The sequence below is a fragment of the Manacus vitellinus genome, unplaced genomic scaffold (genome assembly GCF_001715985.3).
Source record: "Manacus vitellinus isolate BGI_N305 unplaced genomic scaffold, ASM171598v3 scaffold_8_pilon, whole genome shotgun sequence".
Taxonomy (NCBI): Eukaryota; Metazoa; Chordata; class Aves; order Passeriformes; family Pipridae; genus Manacus; species Manacus vitellinus.
In genome coordinates, this window is record NW_021940864.1 from 3,639,499 (window position 1) to 3,651,678 (window position 12,180).

Here is a 12,180-nt window from a genome sequence, read left to right on the forward strand (position 1 = left end):
AGGTTTCCTCCAGCAGGGATGACCCACGGAGTCATCCATGGCAGCTAACAAACAGGGTATCCAGACAGGCAGCCAAGAGCTAAGTGCCTCAAGAGAAGGTAAACTGAGGCACCAGCTAAAGCATGGCACAGGGTCAACTCAGAGGAGCCAGGGTAGCAGGAAATGACAGTGTGCATCACTTGACCCTTGAGAGATGTTGCCAGTGCAAGTGGTCCCTTCAAGTGGCCCCAAGGAGGGATGTGAGCAATACGCATTGGGGTGCACTGGACTTGGCCTTCACTTGGTAAAATACCTTTAGCACTTCTTGCTGCCCTGCAATTCCTTTCTGCCATTACTCATCTAGAGGGAATTAAGTACATTTAAGAAGCAAAACACCTACAATGTCTTTCTTCCAACACAAAGAGACTCATTTTTGTTTTGCCTAAAGTCTCCAGCCCCCTCTAGTTGCACAGTCAATAACATTAAAAGCAGCAGTGATGCTCCTCAGGACCAGAGTCCTGCACCCCCTCAGGACTAAGCTACCAGGAAAAGCATGGTTCACTGCAAGCACCCAAAAAGAACAGATGCTTGGTCAGCTCCTGCTCTCCATCACCTGCCCAGAACTGACTGGGCCCAGGAGGGTCTCAGCTGCCCTTGCTTATGTACAAAGGAGAGATGGGACACACTGCCCTCGACTGCTGTGCCTGCAGGAGATGCAGCTGTGAGCCAGGCACGCTGCTGCTCTCAGGGCGATGGGCAAGAGAGGATCTGCCCTGCTACTATGCAGACCTGCATTTTTTTGTTGCAAAGTTGACCTGCCTGGCTTTCCTTTGTCACACCAATGTCCTGGCACACCCTGCAGCACAGCCAGTGTACGTTCAGCTGGGACCAGCCTTCTGGGGCACAGTGAGGGAAATCTTGTGCTCTGCTCCATAGGATGGGCCATAACCACATGTAAGGAGCACAATGCCTGCCATTACAGGGCATTGGACAAGCTGCCAGGATGGAGCCTCCCCCAAGAGCAGGCTGTCCTGTCACTGTTCATCTCCCAGGAGCGGCTCGGGCTGGCTGCTGTCAGAGGCGAATGACAAGCGGCAACAGCAGGTCAGACACAGCGTGACAGTCCTTCTTCCCCCCTCTTCCTGTCTAGTTCCTTTCTTTGTTTGGGCCATTGATCCAGCGGGGGAGGCAGGAGGGCTGTCACTCCTCTCTTTGGTTTCCTTAGAGCCACCCCACTCCGACACTCTGGGTTAGTCTGGCGGCAAGATACCCACCCACAGAGAGAAAGCATGAGTGAGTGAGATCCTACTGCACAATAGGATATAACTAAATAAAATATATCTAGGGAGACAAGGCATGTGAAGCAAACAACAGTGCCAGGCAGCGAATGGATTACTGCAAGGTGGCAGCATCTGTTCCCTTGGATGACTGACAGCATTGCTGTATGTGTTAAGACACAAGATCCTTCCTTCCTGGCTAGCCATACTCCCCAGGGGTGCAAGCTATTAAAGCCAGGTTCTGATCTGTCTCACTGACATCGAATGCCTCCCTCTTCTTTCCTGGATACAGTGTATTGCTCTAATCTACAGCATTGCTACAGCTTCAAAGAGAGAACAGCCCAACCCGATCCAGCTCCACCTGACAAGGAGGACAAGGGACAGGCTGTTACCTCTTTCATGTGCCCTCTCAAGTTTGCATGCAGGAGATTTCTTAATGTCCATCCTGTCCCGTGACAAGGGGCAGAGGTGACTGAATTTAGGTCAGCTCTTAACCTATTATTTTGGTGCAGGAAAAGTGACTGTCATGGAGAGCCTGGCAGCACTCAGCCAGTCAGTGACACAGGAATGGATAAGCAGTTGTGTTACTTTGCCACCTATTTGCAGCATGCCGAGGTAGCTACTGTTCCAGGTACTCTGCAAATTCAAGGAGGCACTGATGCCTCAGTTCACAGCTTTGAAATGCTGTTGGCAATGGAATAAGACATATCTTTGCTTTATTAAGGGGAAAATAAGATCAGGAAAGAATACGAGGGTAACACCAAAGCTGAAAGCTCTGTGGTTTAGGGTATTTACCTACAGAACATCAAAGCAGCATGGAAGACAGGTAGTCCCACGTCCCAGCAATTGTTCAATTCCCATCATTCCCATCAACAATATGGTTGTTGGATTCCTTACATTACTGAGACCATAACCTATGAATGTCAGTGAGGGAAACCATCCAGAGCATTCAAAGCAAAGTCCAAAATGACCTTGTATCCATCTGGCATGACTCAGAAAGAGAAACCAACACAGCAAGGCAGAGAATGAAGAAGAATGACTCACCAAAGTTCTCCCCACCCCAGATGTCCATGGCACTGTCATATTTCCCCAGGTGGTTGAACCAGGCTTTGTCGATCACAAACAGCCCTCCAGCAATGATGGGTGTCCTGTAAAATGGGTAAGGAAAAGAGGACACACTTTCAAACACTGGATGCACAGAAGCAGCCCTTCCCTTTGCCTCCTTTTCCATCATTGGGACATTACCTATGTACTTCCTTCTCACAAAGAAAAAAAAAAAGGACAATGTACTTCAAAATGCATCTGAGCCCTTCTTTCAGCTGCCTTGGTATTTTGCTGTCAGTCAGAAACTGCCTGGCACTTAATGACAGCCTAATGCACCCGTTAGTACAACTCCTACAAACCCAAAGTTCACAGCCCTGATTGTAGGCTTCAGCATCCAAAATGCACTTAGTACTTGGGGGGTTATTCACTCAGACCAGCTTTTTGCCTGGAGCCAGCCTATTAAGAGCACCATTCCACCGGGGAGAGGAAGGCAGAGCCAATTCAGAAAGGCTTTTTAAAAGCCATCACTAGCTATGTGATCTTTATTTCAAAACAGGATTATTTTTCAGACTTTGGATTAGCTAAGAAAACTGCACAGAGAAGGTCCATGGAGGAGGGGAGGGCAGACCCAGAAGATAGCTTGAGGAGAATCGCTGTTTTCTGGCACAAGTCTCCTCCATGCCTCACAGCCCAGCGCTTCATGGCTGGGGCTGCAGACACCAGCACCAGGCTTGCTGCCAGGAGAGATTTTCAGCAGAGTGAAGAACTCCCTCCACCCCACAGCATGAGGACAGATGGCATCTCTCCTGTTCAGTTTTGCTCTCTCTCCTGCACCCCCTATTTCTGAGGAGTCTCCAGTGAGGTTCAGAAGAGCAGTGCTGATCTGGAAAGACTTGGCCTAGACATCATGGGCCAAGGCTTTATTTTTAAGTGACAGCTGAGCTGAAAGGAGCAGTAGCCTACAGCACTGGGCTTTTTCCCTAACCACAACACCAAACCCTAACCATTACCAAAACACCAATAACCACAAATATATCCCTTCTACCTTTGTGGCACTCTCAGGCTTCAGTGCTGGGGGTGAAGCTGTACTGCAAAACCCAGGCTAGCCAGAAGCTTGCTATAGGTATTAGAAGTTCAGAGGTGTCCTGGAAGAAGCAACACACCGCTATGGTGCATGGGGACACACATCAGGTCAGAGGAGAAGCCTGTCCTGCCCCACAGGTGCCTCCTGCCCCTTCTTGACTTACTTAATGGGTTCGGTGGGATCAAGTCTTTTGGCTTTCTGCTCCGGGGAAAGCTGCTCCCATTTGAAATGCAAACTCCAGTCGAAACCTAAAACCAAAGCAGAGAAGTGCCATGGGGACATTAGAAATTGGTATGAATTGGGAGGCAACGCAGGATGCATAAGCTGTGTTTGATGAAGCATTTTCCCCACTTTCAAATGACTTTAGCCACACAGATGCAGCTCTTGGGAGAAGAGTCCAATCACTAACATATTTTACTACTATGTATGAACAAGAAACAACACATTGCATTACAATTGCAAAGTCAAGCACTCCAAAGGCAGAAAAAGTCAGAATTAAAGCTGCTGCTGAAACCTTGCTTAGTCCCCTTGTGCACACAGACACACACTCTGACGGATACTGCATGCTACAAATAGCACAGGCATACTAATAAGCGCTACAGTTGCATCCTTCATTTATTGCCTAGATATCCCCCATCTCCTCCTGTCACTTTCAGTGCTGCCCAGGATGGCTTTGACATGACCCTTCTTTCCTGCCTGACTGCCTTATCCACTGTAGCAAACACTATTGCTCACGCCACACTCACCTGTCTCTAGAATAGCCTGGAAACAGCCAGCGGGGAGCACTGAACAGTGCTAATGCACTTTTTTTGTGAGGTAGCAGGAGCCAGAGGTGTGGTGCAAAGCCACCATCTCCTCAGGCCAGTGCATGTTCACACCACGGCTGGACACCCACAGGGCACGCATGACGCTGGGACTTACCTCCTCTGAGGTCTGAGGAAGCCGCCACATAAGCAAAAGTGTCCAAGTTGATGATGTCAATAACGGGGCTGACCACTCGGGTGGGATCCTGGAAAGCAGGACCGAAAAGACCTATGACTTCAGATGACACCACTCAAACTGGTCAAGGGATTCTCCAAGCTGCTGCAGACATCAGATGGCTGGAAATGTTGGCATCATTCAGGATTGTCAGGGACCAGTGCCCATCACTGCCTCCTTCTCCTCAGCCATCAGTCAATTCAACCAAGGAATTAACGGCTGCAGCACCAAGTGGCAGAGGTACTGCTGGGAGCCAGGGGCATGTCAGCAAGAGAGGCTGGAAAGGCAGGCACTCTCTGTCCTGGGAAAGAGGGCTGTGTGCTGCTGGGCTGCTGAGCTGGCATCTCCAACCAACTTGGGTTTCACCCAGTCTTGCCCTCCACAGGCTGGAGGGCTGAATGCAAAGTTCCTTCTGCCTTTTGCAAATTCACCAGTGTATTCCCCTTTCATCTCACTTTTGATCAGATTTCAGAAATCAAGTGACAAACGGGCAATTGAAATGACAGAGGAAAAACACAGTCACATAGCTCAAATACAGGTATTTTTTATAATGCACAAACTATGGCAGTACAGTTAAGAGTTTTGACAAAGGTGTGAAAGGGTTAAAAAAAGAAGACCTGATTCATTTAAAATAGCTGGTGGTGATTTAATTAACATCTTGTTATGGGCAAAGAGATTATACAAACAGTTATGAACAAAAATATCTACAGGAGGAAGAGACTCTGACAGCTTTGACTGGTCTCTTATCTCCCTTTTTCTTTTCGAAAATCCCAAACTCCAATTATAGCTCAAACTTCAAGGTTTTACCCTCACTAGATCAAATTGTTTTTCACAGTCATACAAAGGAAAGCATCTGAGCACACACAGGCTTGCTCTCTCGCTGGGAAAAGACTTTGTTTTAGAAATTAGTCCTGACAAAGGAGTATTCAAATGCAGCTGTAGGAAGAAGCAACCAAAGGCCATGAGCTGGGAGCTGGACTAGAGCCAGATTTTCCAATTGAGCATGACAAATACTTGGTATTTCCATAACAAGGTCAAGTCAGGGGTCTTACCATCACTTTCTGTGAGTCAAATATCTCACTGAAAGGGCAAGGTCTGCTCTATCTATGTATTGCATGGGGAAACTCAAGTCACATCCAAGCACGATGAGCCTTTCAAACCCATCAAACCCATCGTGGCTGCTGCACAGTGCCCCCCAAGCTGCCACACTCCAGTACAGCCAAGCATCCTGCAGTTGCTTGAGGGCAGGGGAAAGGTTTTAAGCAAAGCATCTGCTTTGTGTGCTGAACACGGCATGGAAAGGATTGTATACACTCGTTTAAAACTTGTCCCTCAAGCATCTTATAGCTGACACTCATCCCCAACTTCAATTTCACTGCTACTCATTGCACAGCACAACTTCTTGTAAGAAAATCCCCTTCACATCTGGGCTGAGTGCATTACTGCAAAATGCTACCCTTGAGCAGTGCTGCCTTCTCCCTGCCTCACTTTCCCTGCCATGTCCTCGGAACATTTATATTTACTCAGCTTTCATCAAGGTCTGTCTGACCCTCAAAAGAAAAGCATGGCATGCTCAAGAGCACAGCGTTGTTGCTATGATTTATTTTGGGCTGAGTACCAATCTTATTATAGGCAGCTTCATCTCTCTGTTTTTTTGATACCCACTCATGGCAGGGCATGTTATTATTAACAACACCCAAATCTTCAATTCTCTTTCACAAACCTGAGAATTCATTTCCCCACTACACTTCTCAAACATACCAACGTAGGGACCTAAATGAACAGAAAAAACCTCTGAAAATGGTCCTGAAGATAACAGATACATTTAAGCCTTGGAGAAGGACCTTGACTGCAGCTTGTCTCCCAGCCTCTACATCATGACCTTGTAATGGTCAACAAAAAGGGCCACAGTCGCTCCTCTGGCCCCACAGCAGGATTAGGTAAGGTAAGAGGGCCAAGCTGCCCCTCATGTGCATCCCCCTTCCCAAGAGAGCACCAGACTGGAGAGGTATTTGAGCTGTAAGTAAGGGGTCACCATTCACTGGTTCATCCCAGTGCCATTTGTAAATACAGTTTTGGGGCGAGCTTGTTGAGTCATACTGTAAAAATACCTCAGGCTGCATAATTACATTTTTAGAAAAGTTATTCAGTTGAAATGCACCATTAATGGCTTTAGAGATATTTGTTCCATAAGTAAAAACAAGAGCCCATGCCCACGCACTCTCAGTCATGCATTTGCAAACACACTGGTGCAAGACACCGACCATCGTTGCCACTCCCTGGGACACACACCGTCCCAGGCACAGGTCTGACACCCCCCAGACTCCCCCTCATTCCCCCACACTCCATCACTTGCTTTTCCTGCTTGTTTCCAAATCCATATGCTGGGTATGTGCTGCCCACACCCACAAGTGAGTGTCAGCCTGGGGGGGATACCATCAGCTGCTGGGAAAGCTTGATGTAAGGCTTGAGGGGCACTTTCACAGGGGTGCGTGGTGCCACACATGAGCTCTGGTGTTTCCTACCATGAAAGTTGCAGGAATAGCTGCTCTGGCTCAGAAAACAAGGGAAGTGACATGCAGGGGTGGGTGGCTGGTGGTGGAAAAAGTGTCCAGGTTTGCTTTGAGGCGCTCAGCACCCATTTGGTTGGAACTTAAATCACATTAGCTCAAAGCAAACTGTTCCTAGGAGTAACAGAGTGAGAAAATGCTCTTCCTAGGTGGCTGATCCTCACGGATCCTCACGGAGTGGTTGGACAGGGAACCCATCTCTTGAGCACAGCCTGAAGGTGGCAGCAGTAACATTTCATACACTTCACTGATCAATATTTTAGTCCTGATGGAAAGGATGGGTACGGTGGTCCTGGGAAGAAGGAAACCAAGGACTCTGCCCTTATCCTGCAGCTCCTGCGAGCAGTTAAAAAGCAAGCAAGTGGGACTGCCCTTGTTTTGTTAGTCCCTCAACACTCTTTGTAGTATGTCTCCCTTGCTGCCTGGGGCTGCAAGACACTGGACAAAGCGAGGGCAGCACAAGCAGCAGTGCAACCTTATAGACTGCATTCCTTCCAGCTAGAGAAAGATTCAGTCCAGAAGAGCAAATAAAAAAAGTCCACAGAGGTGATGTGTGCATTTGATGCTGTATTCAGACCAGGAGGCAGTGAAACTCCTATGGTGATGCTGCACATGGCACCAGAGCTGTGACTGATAATATGAAAAGACCATTTTAATTCCATTTATCAGTAGTACTGTTGCCCAGCCTGCACACCAAGGTTGGGACCTCTCCAGCACTGGTTGCACTACGACTGCTAGCAGCACCAACAGCTCTCCCCTGCTGCAGAGGGACCTGACCTGGTGCTCTGCCCCCCTTCCCCTGTCCCACCACTGGTGCACAGAGGTGGGAACAGCACAGAGGTGTTCTGGCCCAGCCAGAACAGCTATCACATATGGAGGTGTGAAAAGCAGGATGCCTTGGATGAGGGGCACTGCGAACACCAACTAGGCAGATTTCTCCATGACCCACCACCTCAGCTTTCCCTTGCTCCTCAGATGCCCTTATTCAACATAGTTCAGTAATTTTAAAATTACCGAGTAATTAAAACTACCAATGAGGAACCAGAGGTGTAACAAGGTGAAAGAACAAGGCATGGAGAAGGGAAAGGATCATGCATCTGTGCTGAAGCTGAAGGCTTCATCCCTTGCACCCTGGTGTCAGCAGGTCACCAGCACGGAGCTCCCCCAACTCGAGTGCCGAGGCGCCGGGAGCCTCCGTGTGCACGTCTGACGAGAGAGTCGCCGCCAGCGAAAGGAGAATGTCATTGTCTGCTCCAAAATCAGCAGAATTTAAATCCTATTAAATCAATTTATTAGGACTTAATTTGCATGAAATTAAATTCGGCCCCTATTCAAGGAGCCGTCACTCCCTTAAATCATCAGCACTGAGCATTTTACATGAGCCTAATTAAAAACTCTGCTGGAGCACTGCCCACGTATTCCCCTTTCACCACTCAACCTGTGCTTGCCAGTTAAGAGTCTCACTGCCCTGGGAGACACCTTGTCCCACCCACCCACATGCTCCCCCAGTCACAGAGACACCCCATGTGGCTGTTGGGTGGAGGAAGACCAGAATAGGCCTAGAAGTTCATCACTTCCTTATTCGGATGCCTTGGATGCCGTTGGTTATGGCTGGACGGTCATGCCCATCGAGAGGGAAGAGGAGGTGGACATCACTGATACATCCCCTGAGGGTGATCCTGGTCTCTCAGGAGCACTCACCTCTTTGATCCTCTGCAGCAGAGGGAGCAGCCAGTCCTTATTCACCTCACAGTGACTGTCCAGAAAGGTCAGGACACCTGCTTTTGCCACATCTGCCCCTCGGATTCGGGACCGGATCAGACCTATTCAGGGACACACCACATCAGCTGCTGTCCAGATGGCTGGGTAACACCCCCAGGCTCCTCCAGCATGGTCTCTTGCACTCATGCATTCCCTGAGTTTTGACCTGCCTGAACCTCATTCAGATAAAACATAGCCCAGGTTCATTGCCTCCCTCCTGATGCTGCAAGGTATGCTAACCATTTCCTAAGGTCCCCAAAGCAAATAAATGGTTCCACCAAGATATATGACTTATGCCATTTATGCCAATCCTTAATTTGCACAATTAATTCTGCTGTCACGTTCTGGGGCAAAACATGACTTAAATGCTTCCATGACCCCCTTCAGGTAATAAATCTAACACAGACATAAGACAGTGGGGAATGCGCCAGGGGAGTTGAGGGTAGGGTCACCTCGTGCCAGAATTAAGCTTTTCTTAGACTGTTAACTTTCCCCTGCTGTGCCTCTGTGTCCCAGTGACCCCCAGATCTCTCTCCTGCCCTGGGGCAACTTGCTGATCTGCAGCTCAATGGGAACACATTTTCTACCAAGGAAAGAGAGTTGGTTTTCAAGGTGCTAAGAGCCCACTTGGCTCATCAGGGCCCTGATGGTGAATTTAGAATCCTTTCGAGATGGCAGTGGATTGCTGCATGCGTTTGGGAGAGAGAAAAATGAAAAAAAGAGGGAGGTCATGAAAAGCAGCTGCACACATGGATTTCACACTAAACTCTTCAGCAAAATCATTGCTCTTAAAGATGCTCTGTTCCTATTTATGCAGGAGTTAAAAAGCTTTTCAACATTCCTCCTGCATGCAGTTGATGCTCAAGTGAACTGCAGCACAAGAAAAGAGATGGTTTGTTGGCAAACAAGAGGAGATGCAGGTGACTGAAGAAGAGTAGAGCTTCTTTATGAAGGAGAAACAGTGGCAATATGAGGGGCCATAGGGACAGATAAAGAGAGATAGAAGGGTTTCAGGGAGCAGTCACACATCAGGTCCATGTAGAAGGTCACTGACTTTCATATTAAAATTCCCTAGAGGAACAGGGTCAAGGAACAGCCTCTGAGCAGGAGGGAGAGGGACAGAAGAACAAAGCCTGGAACAATCCAGCATTTGCCAAGGTCATCTTCTACAATACAGATTGTCACTGTATCTCTCTCTGCAACTCCTAAGATCTCATGGGTAGCTACGTGTTCTGCACCAACTCCAAACCTCCCCAGATCCCAGCAGGCCCTGAGGGATACAACTTAAGTGATGTATTAAGCAATGTAATTGTATTAAGCAAGGTAAGGCTGGCTTCCCACATTCTGACTGATTTACAGAGCACCAATACCTGCGGGTCTATATGCTGGAGATAAGCACATATGTACCTCCATCACACAGGACAGAAAGATGAGAAGGAGGTGAGGGTCTATGGAGACCTCCCTTACTCTCCTGCCAAAGCAGGTATGTCTCTTACACCCATGAGATTTGTTGCCACCCTGTCACCAGACCTGCAGAGCTGAAACCCTCTGCAGAAAGAAACCGCAATAAATCTCCACTCCTCAGTCTCCTCAACCCAACACCCACCTGGACTCGCACCTTTGATTTGCAGCATGAAAAAACTTAGGGTTTTGTTCTCCTAATACCGCAAAGCAGAATTTGAAAGCACAGACGCAGGCTATGGGGGGCTGGAAAATGTCTCAAAAGGTTGCCAGCAGCAGCCCAGTAGGACATACATTCATCCTCCATATAGCCTTTCTTAATCTTTCAAATATAATTAATTATTAAAAAAAAAAAAATCCCACAGAAGCAGCAGGAGCAGATCTCCTCTCTTTTATTAGAGCGAACATCTTTACAAATAAGACCCGGGGCTTTGTTTTGCCTGTTCTAATTTTCTGGCTAATAAGCTACAGCTGAGCCTCACTGGATATCTTAATAGTTCCATCTTTTTCAGCAAGAGAGGGGAGATCCATTTCAAATCCCAGCCCTTTATCACATCCCCTTTTATCATGGTCCTCCTGTCCCCAGGAGCCGCTGACCTCCCTTGTTGGCCACTCCATGGAGGTCTCCCCTGACTGCATCGCTCTCACACCTCCCGAAATCTGGGTATCCCACTTGGGTTGTGGGCAGGCAGCTCTTACCTTCTCGTCGTCCATTCCGCAAGCACTTCACCTTGGGGAGCTGTCCCAGCAAGCGGCAGTCATCAGCTTGGGAAACACAAAAGGGAGGACATGTCACCCTCAGCCCTCATGGTGGCTCTGGCCGCAGAAACGGGGAGTCCTAGGGGAGACTGTGAGCAGGGAGTACCCTGTCCTGGACTGGTTGATGGCTTGTTAGGGTGATAGCAGCACTGGGTCACAACACTCTTACCCCTCAGCTCACGCAGCACAAATCCTGACTGGTAGAGCAGCAGTTTTCACAAAACTAGTGTAAATTCATCAGACTGACAACACTGAAAGCAGCTGAGTTATGCTCTAAAATCAGCACAGAAGAGTTGTGGTTGGGGTCACAATCTGATTTTTTGCACAGTATTGCAAATTACTATTTTTGGTAGCTGCAAAGCAACGCACAAGCTCTTTGATGTGCGTCTGGTTGGCAGGGCAGGAGCTTGCTGTGGTGGCCTGGAGGCTTCAGTGAGGAGAAAGGGATGGTCAAAGAGAGCCCTGTGAAGCAGCTGGGGGCTCCTCGTGCCCTGGGCAGCAGCTCTATGGGGCAGAAAGGCCTGACAACCACCTACACTTGAGCTAGGGAGGTCCTGCAATCCCACACGCAGTCACTGCCTGCAGCACCAGCATCCATCTTCACCTGGATTTCTCCCAGCAAAGTGGAGGATGTCAGAGCAGGGCCAGAGCTGGGTCTGCAGGCAGGTGCACCCATCACAGCTCCCTCTATCTCTGCACCCTCATGCTGTGACTTCCACAACCCCTTCACGCCTCTCATGGCTCTGCCTCCTTTTCATTGGCGCTATAAAGACACACACACGCACCCCATGCCCCCTGCCCAGCCCCTGCACCTGCACACACTGTACCCATACCCTGAACAATTCGGGGACAGAGCTGGGACAGGGGAGTAGAAGTGGCAGGGCTTGGCTACGGACCTAGAGTGGAATTCTGCTGTGAATTCACATGCAGAAAAGCTGCATCCCAGTGAATAACAAGGCCAGCAGGCAGAGAGAGGTGAGAAATGAGACACAAGTGGGCATGAGATAAAAGCACTTGTTTGGGGTGGGTTGCAGGGAAAAAACTGACCATGTGTGTACAGTGTATTATGCAAATACATGCATTTTATGTAAATGCATGCAGAGCAGATGCCAGCAGGCTCAGACTATCACAGGAAAGAAGATGTCAGAGAGGTGAGAAGTGCTGAGTAGCTGAGGGGCTGCTCTTACGCAGGAAACATGCTCCCCTCTGGTGCCCTGGGACGAGTTTAAACCCAGCCCTGCTCGTTCTCCATGGCTCATGGCAGTTG

The 12,180-nt window shown here is 48.7% G+C and overlaps 1 protein-coding gene across 1 annotated transcript in view; it reads right to left on the reverse strand.

The window, feature by feature from the left end:
* The window catches only part of GALNT14 (polypeptide N-acetylgalactosaminyltransferase 14), a 63,307-nt gene that overhangs the window by 16,731 nt on the left and 34,396 nt on the right, over positions 1-12,180 (reverse strand). The window contains exons 6-10 of the mRNA XM_029965082.1: positions 10,854-10,919; positions 8,634-8,755; positions 4,306-4,393; positions 3,548-3,632; positions 2,301-2,404 (exon numbers count right to left, since the gene is read on the reverse strand). Of these exons, the coding sequence (XP_029820942.1) occupies positions 2,301-2,404; positions 3,548-3,632; positions 4,306-4,393; positions 8,634-8,755; positions 10,854-10,919 (465 nt within the window). The remainder of the gene's footprint in view (positions 1-2,300; positions 2,405-3,547; positions 3,633-4,305; positions 4,394-8,633; positions 8,756-10,853; positions 10,920-12,180) is intronic.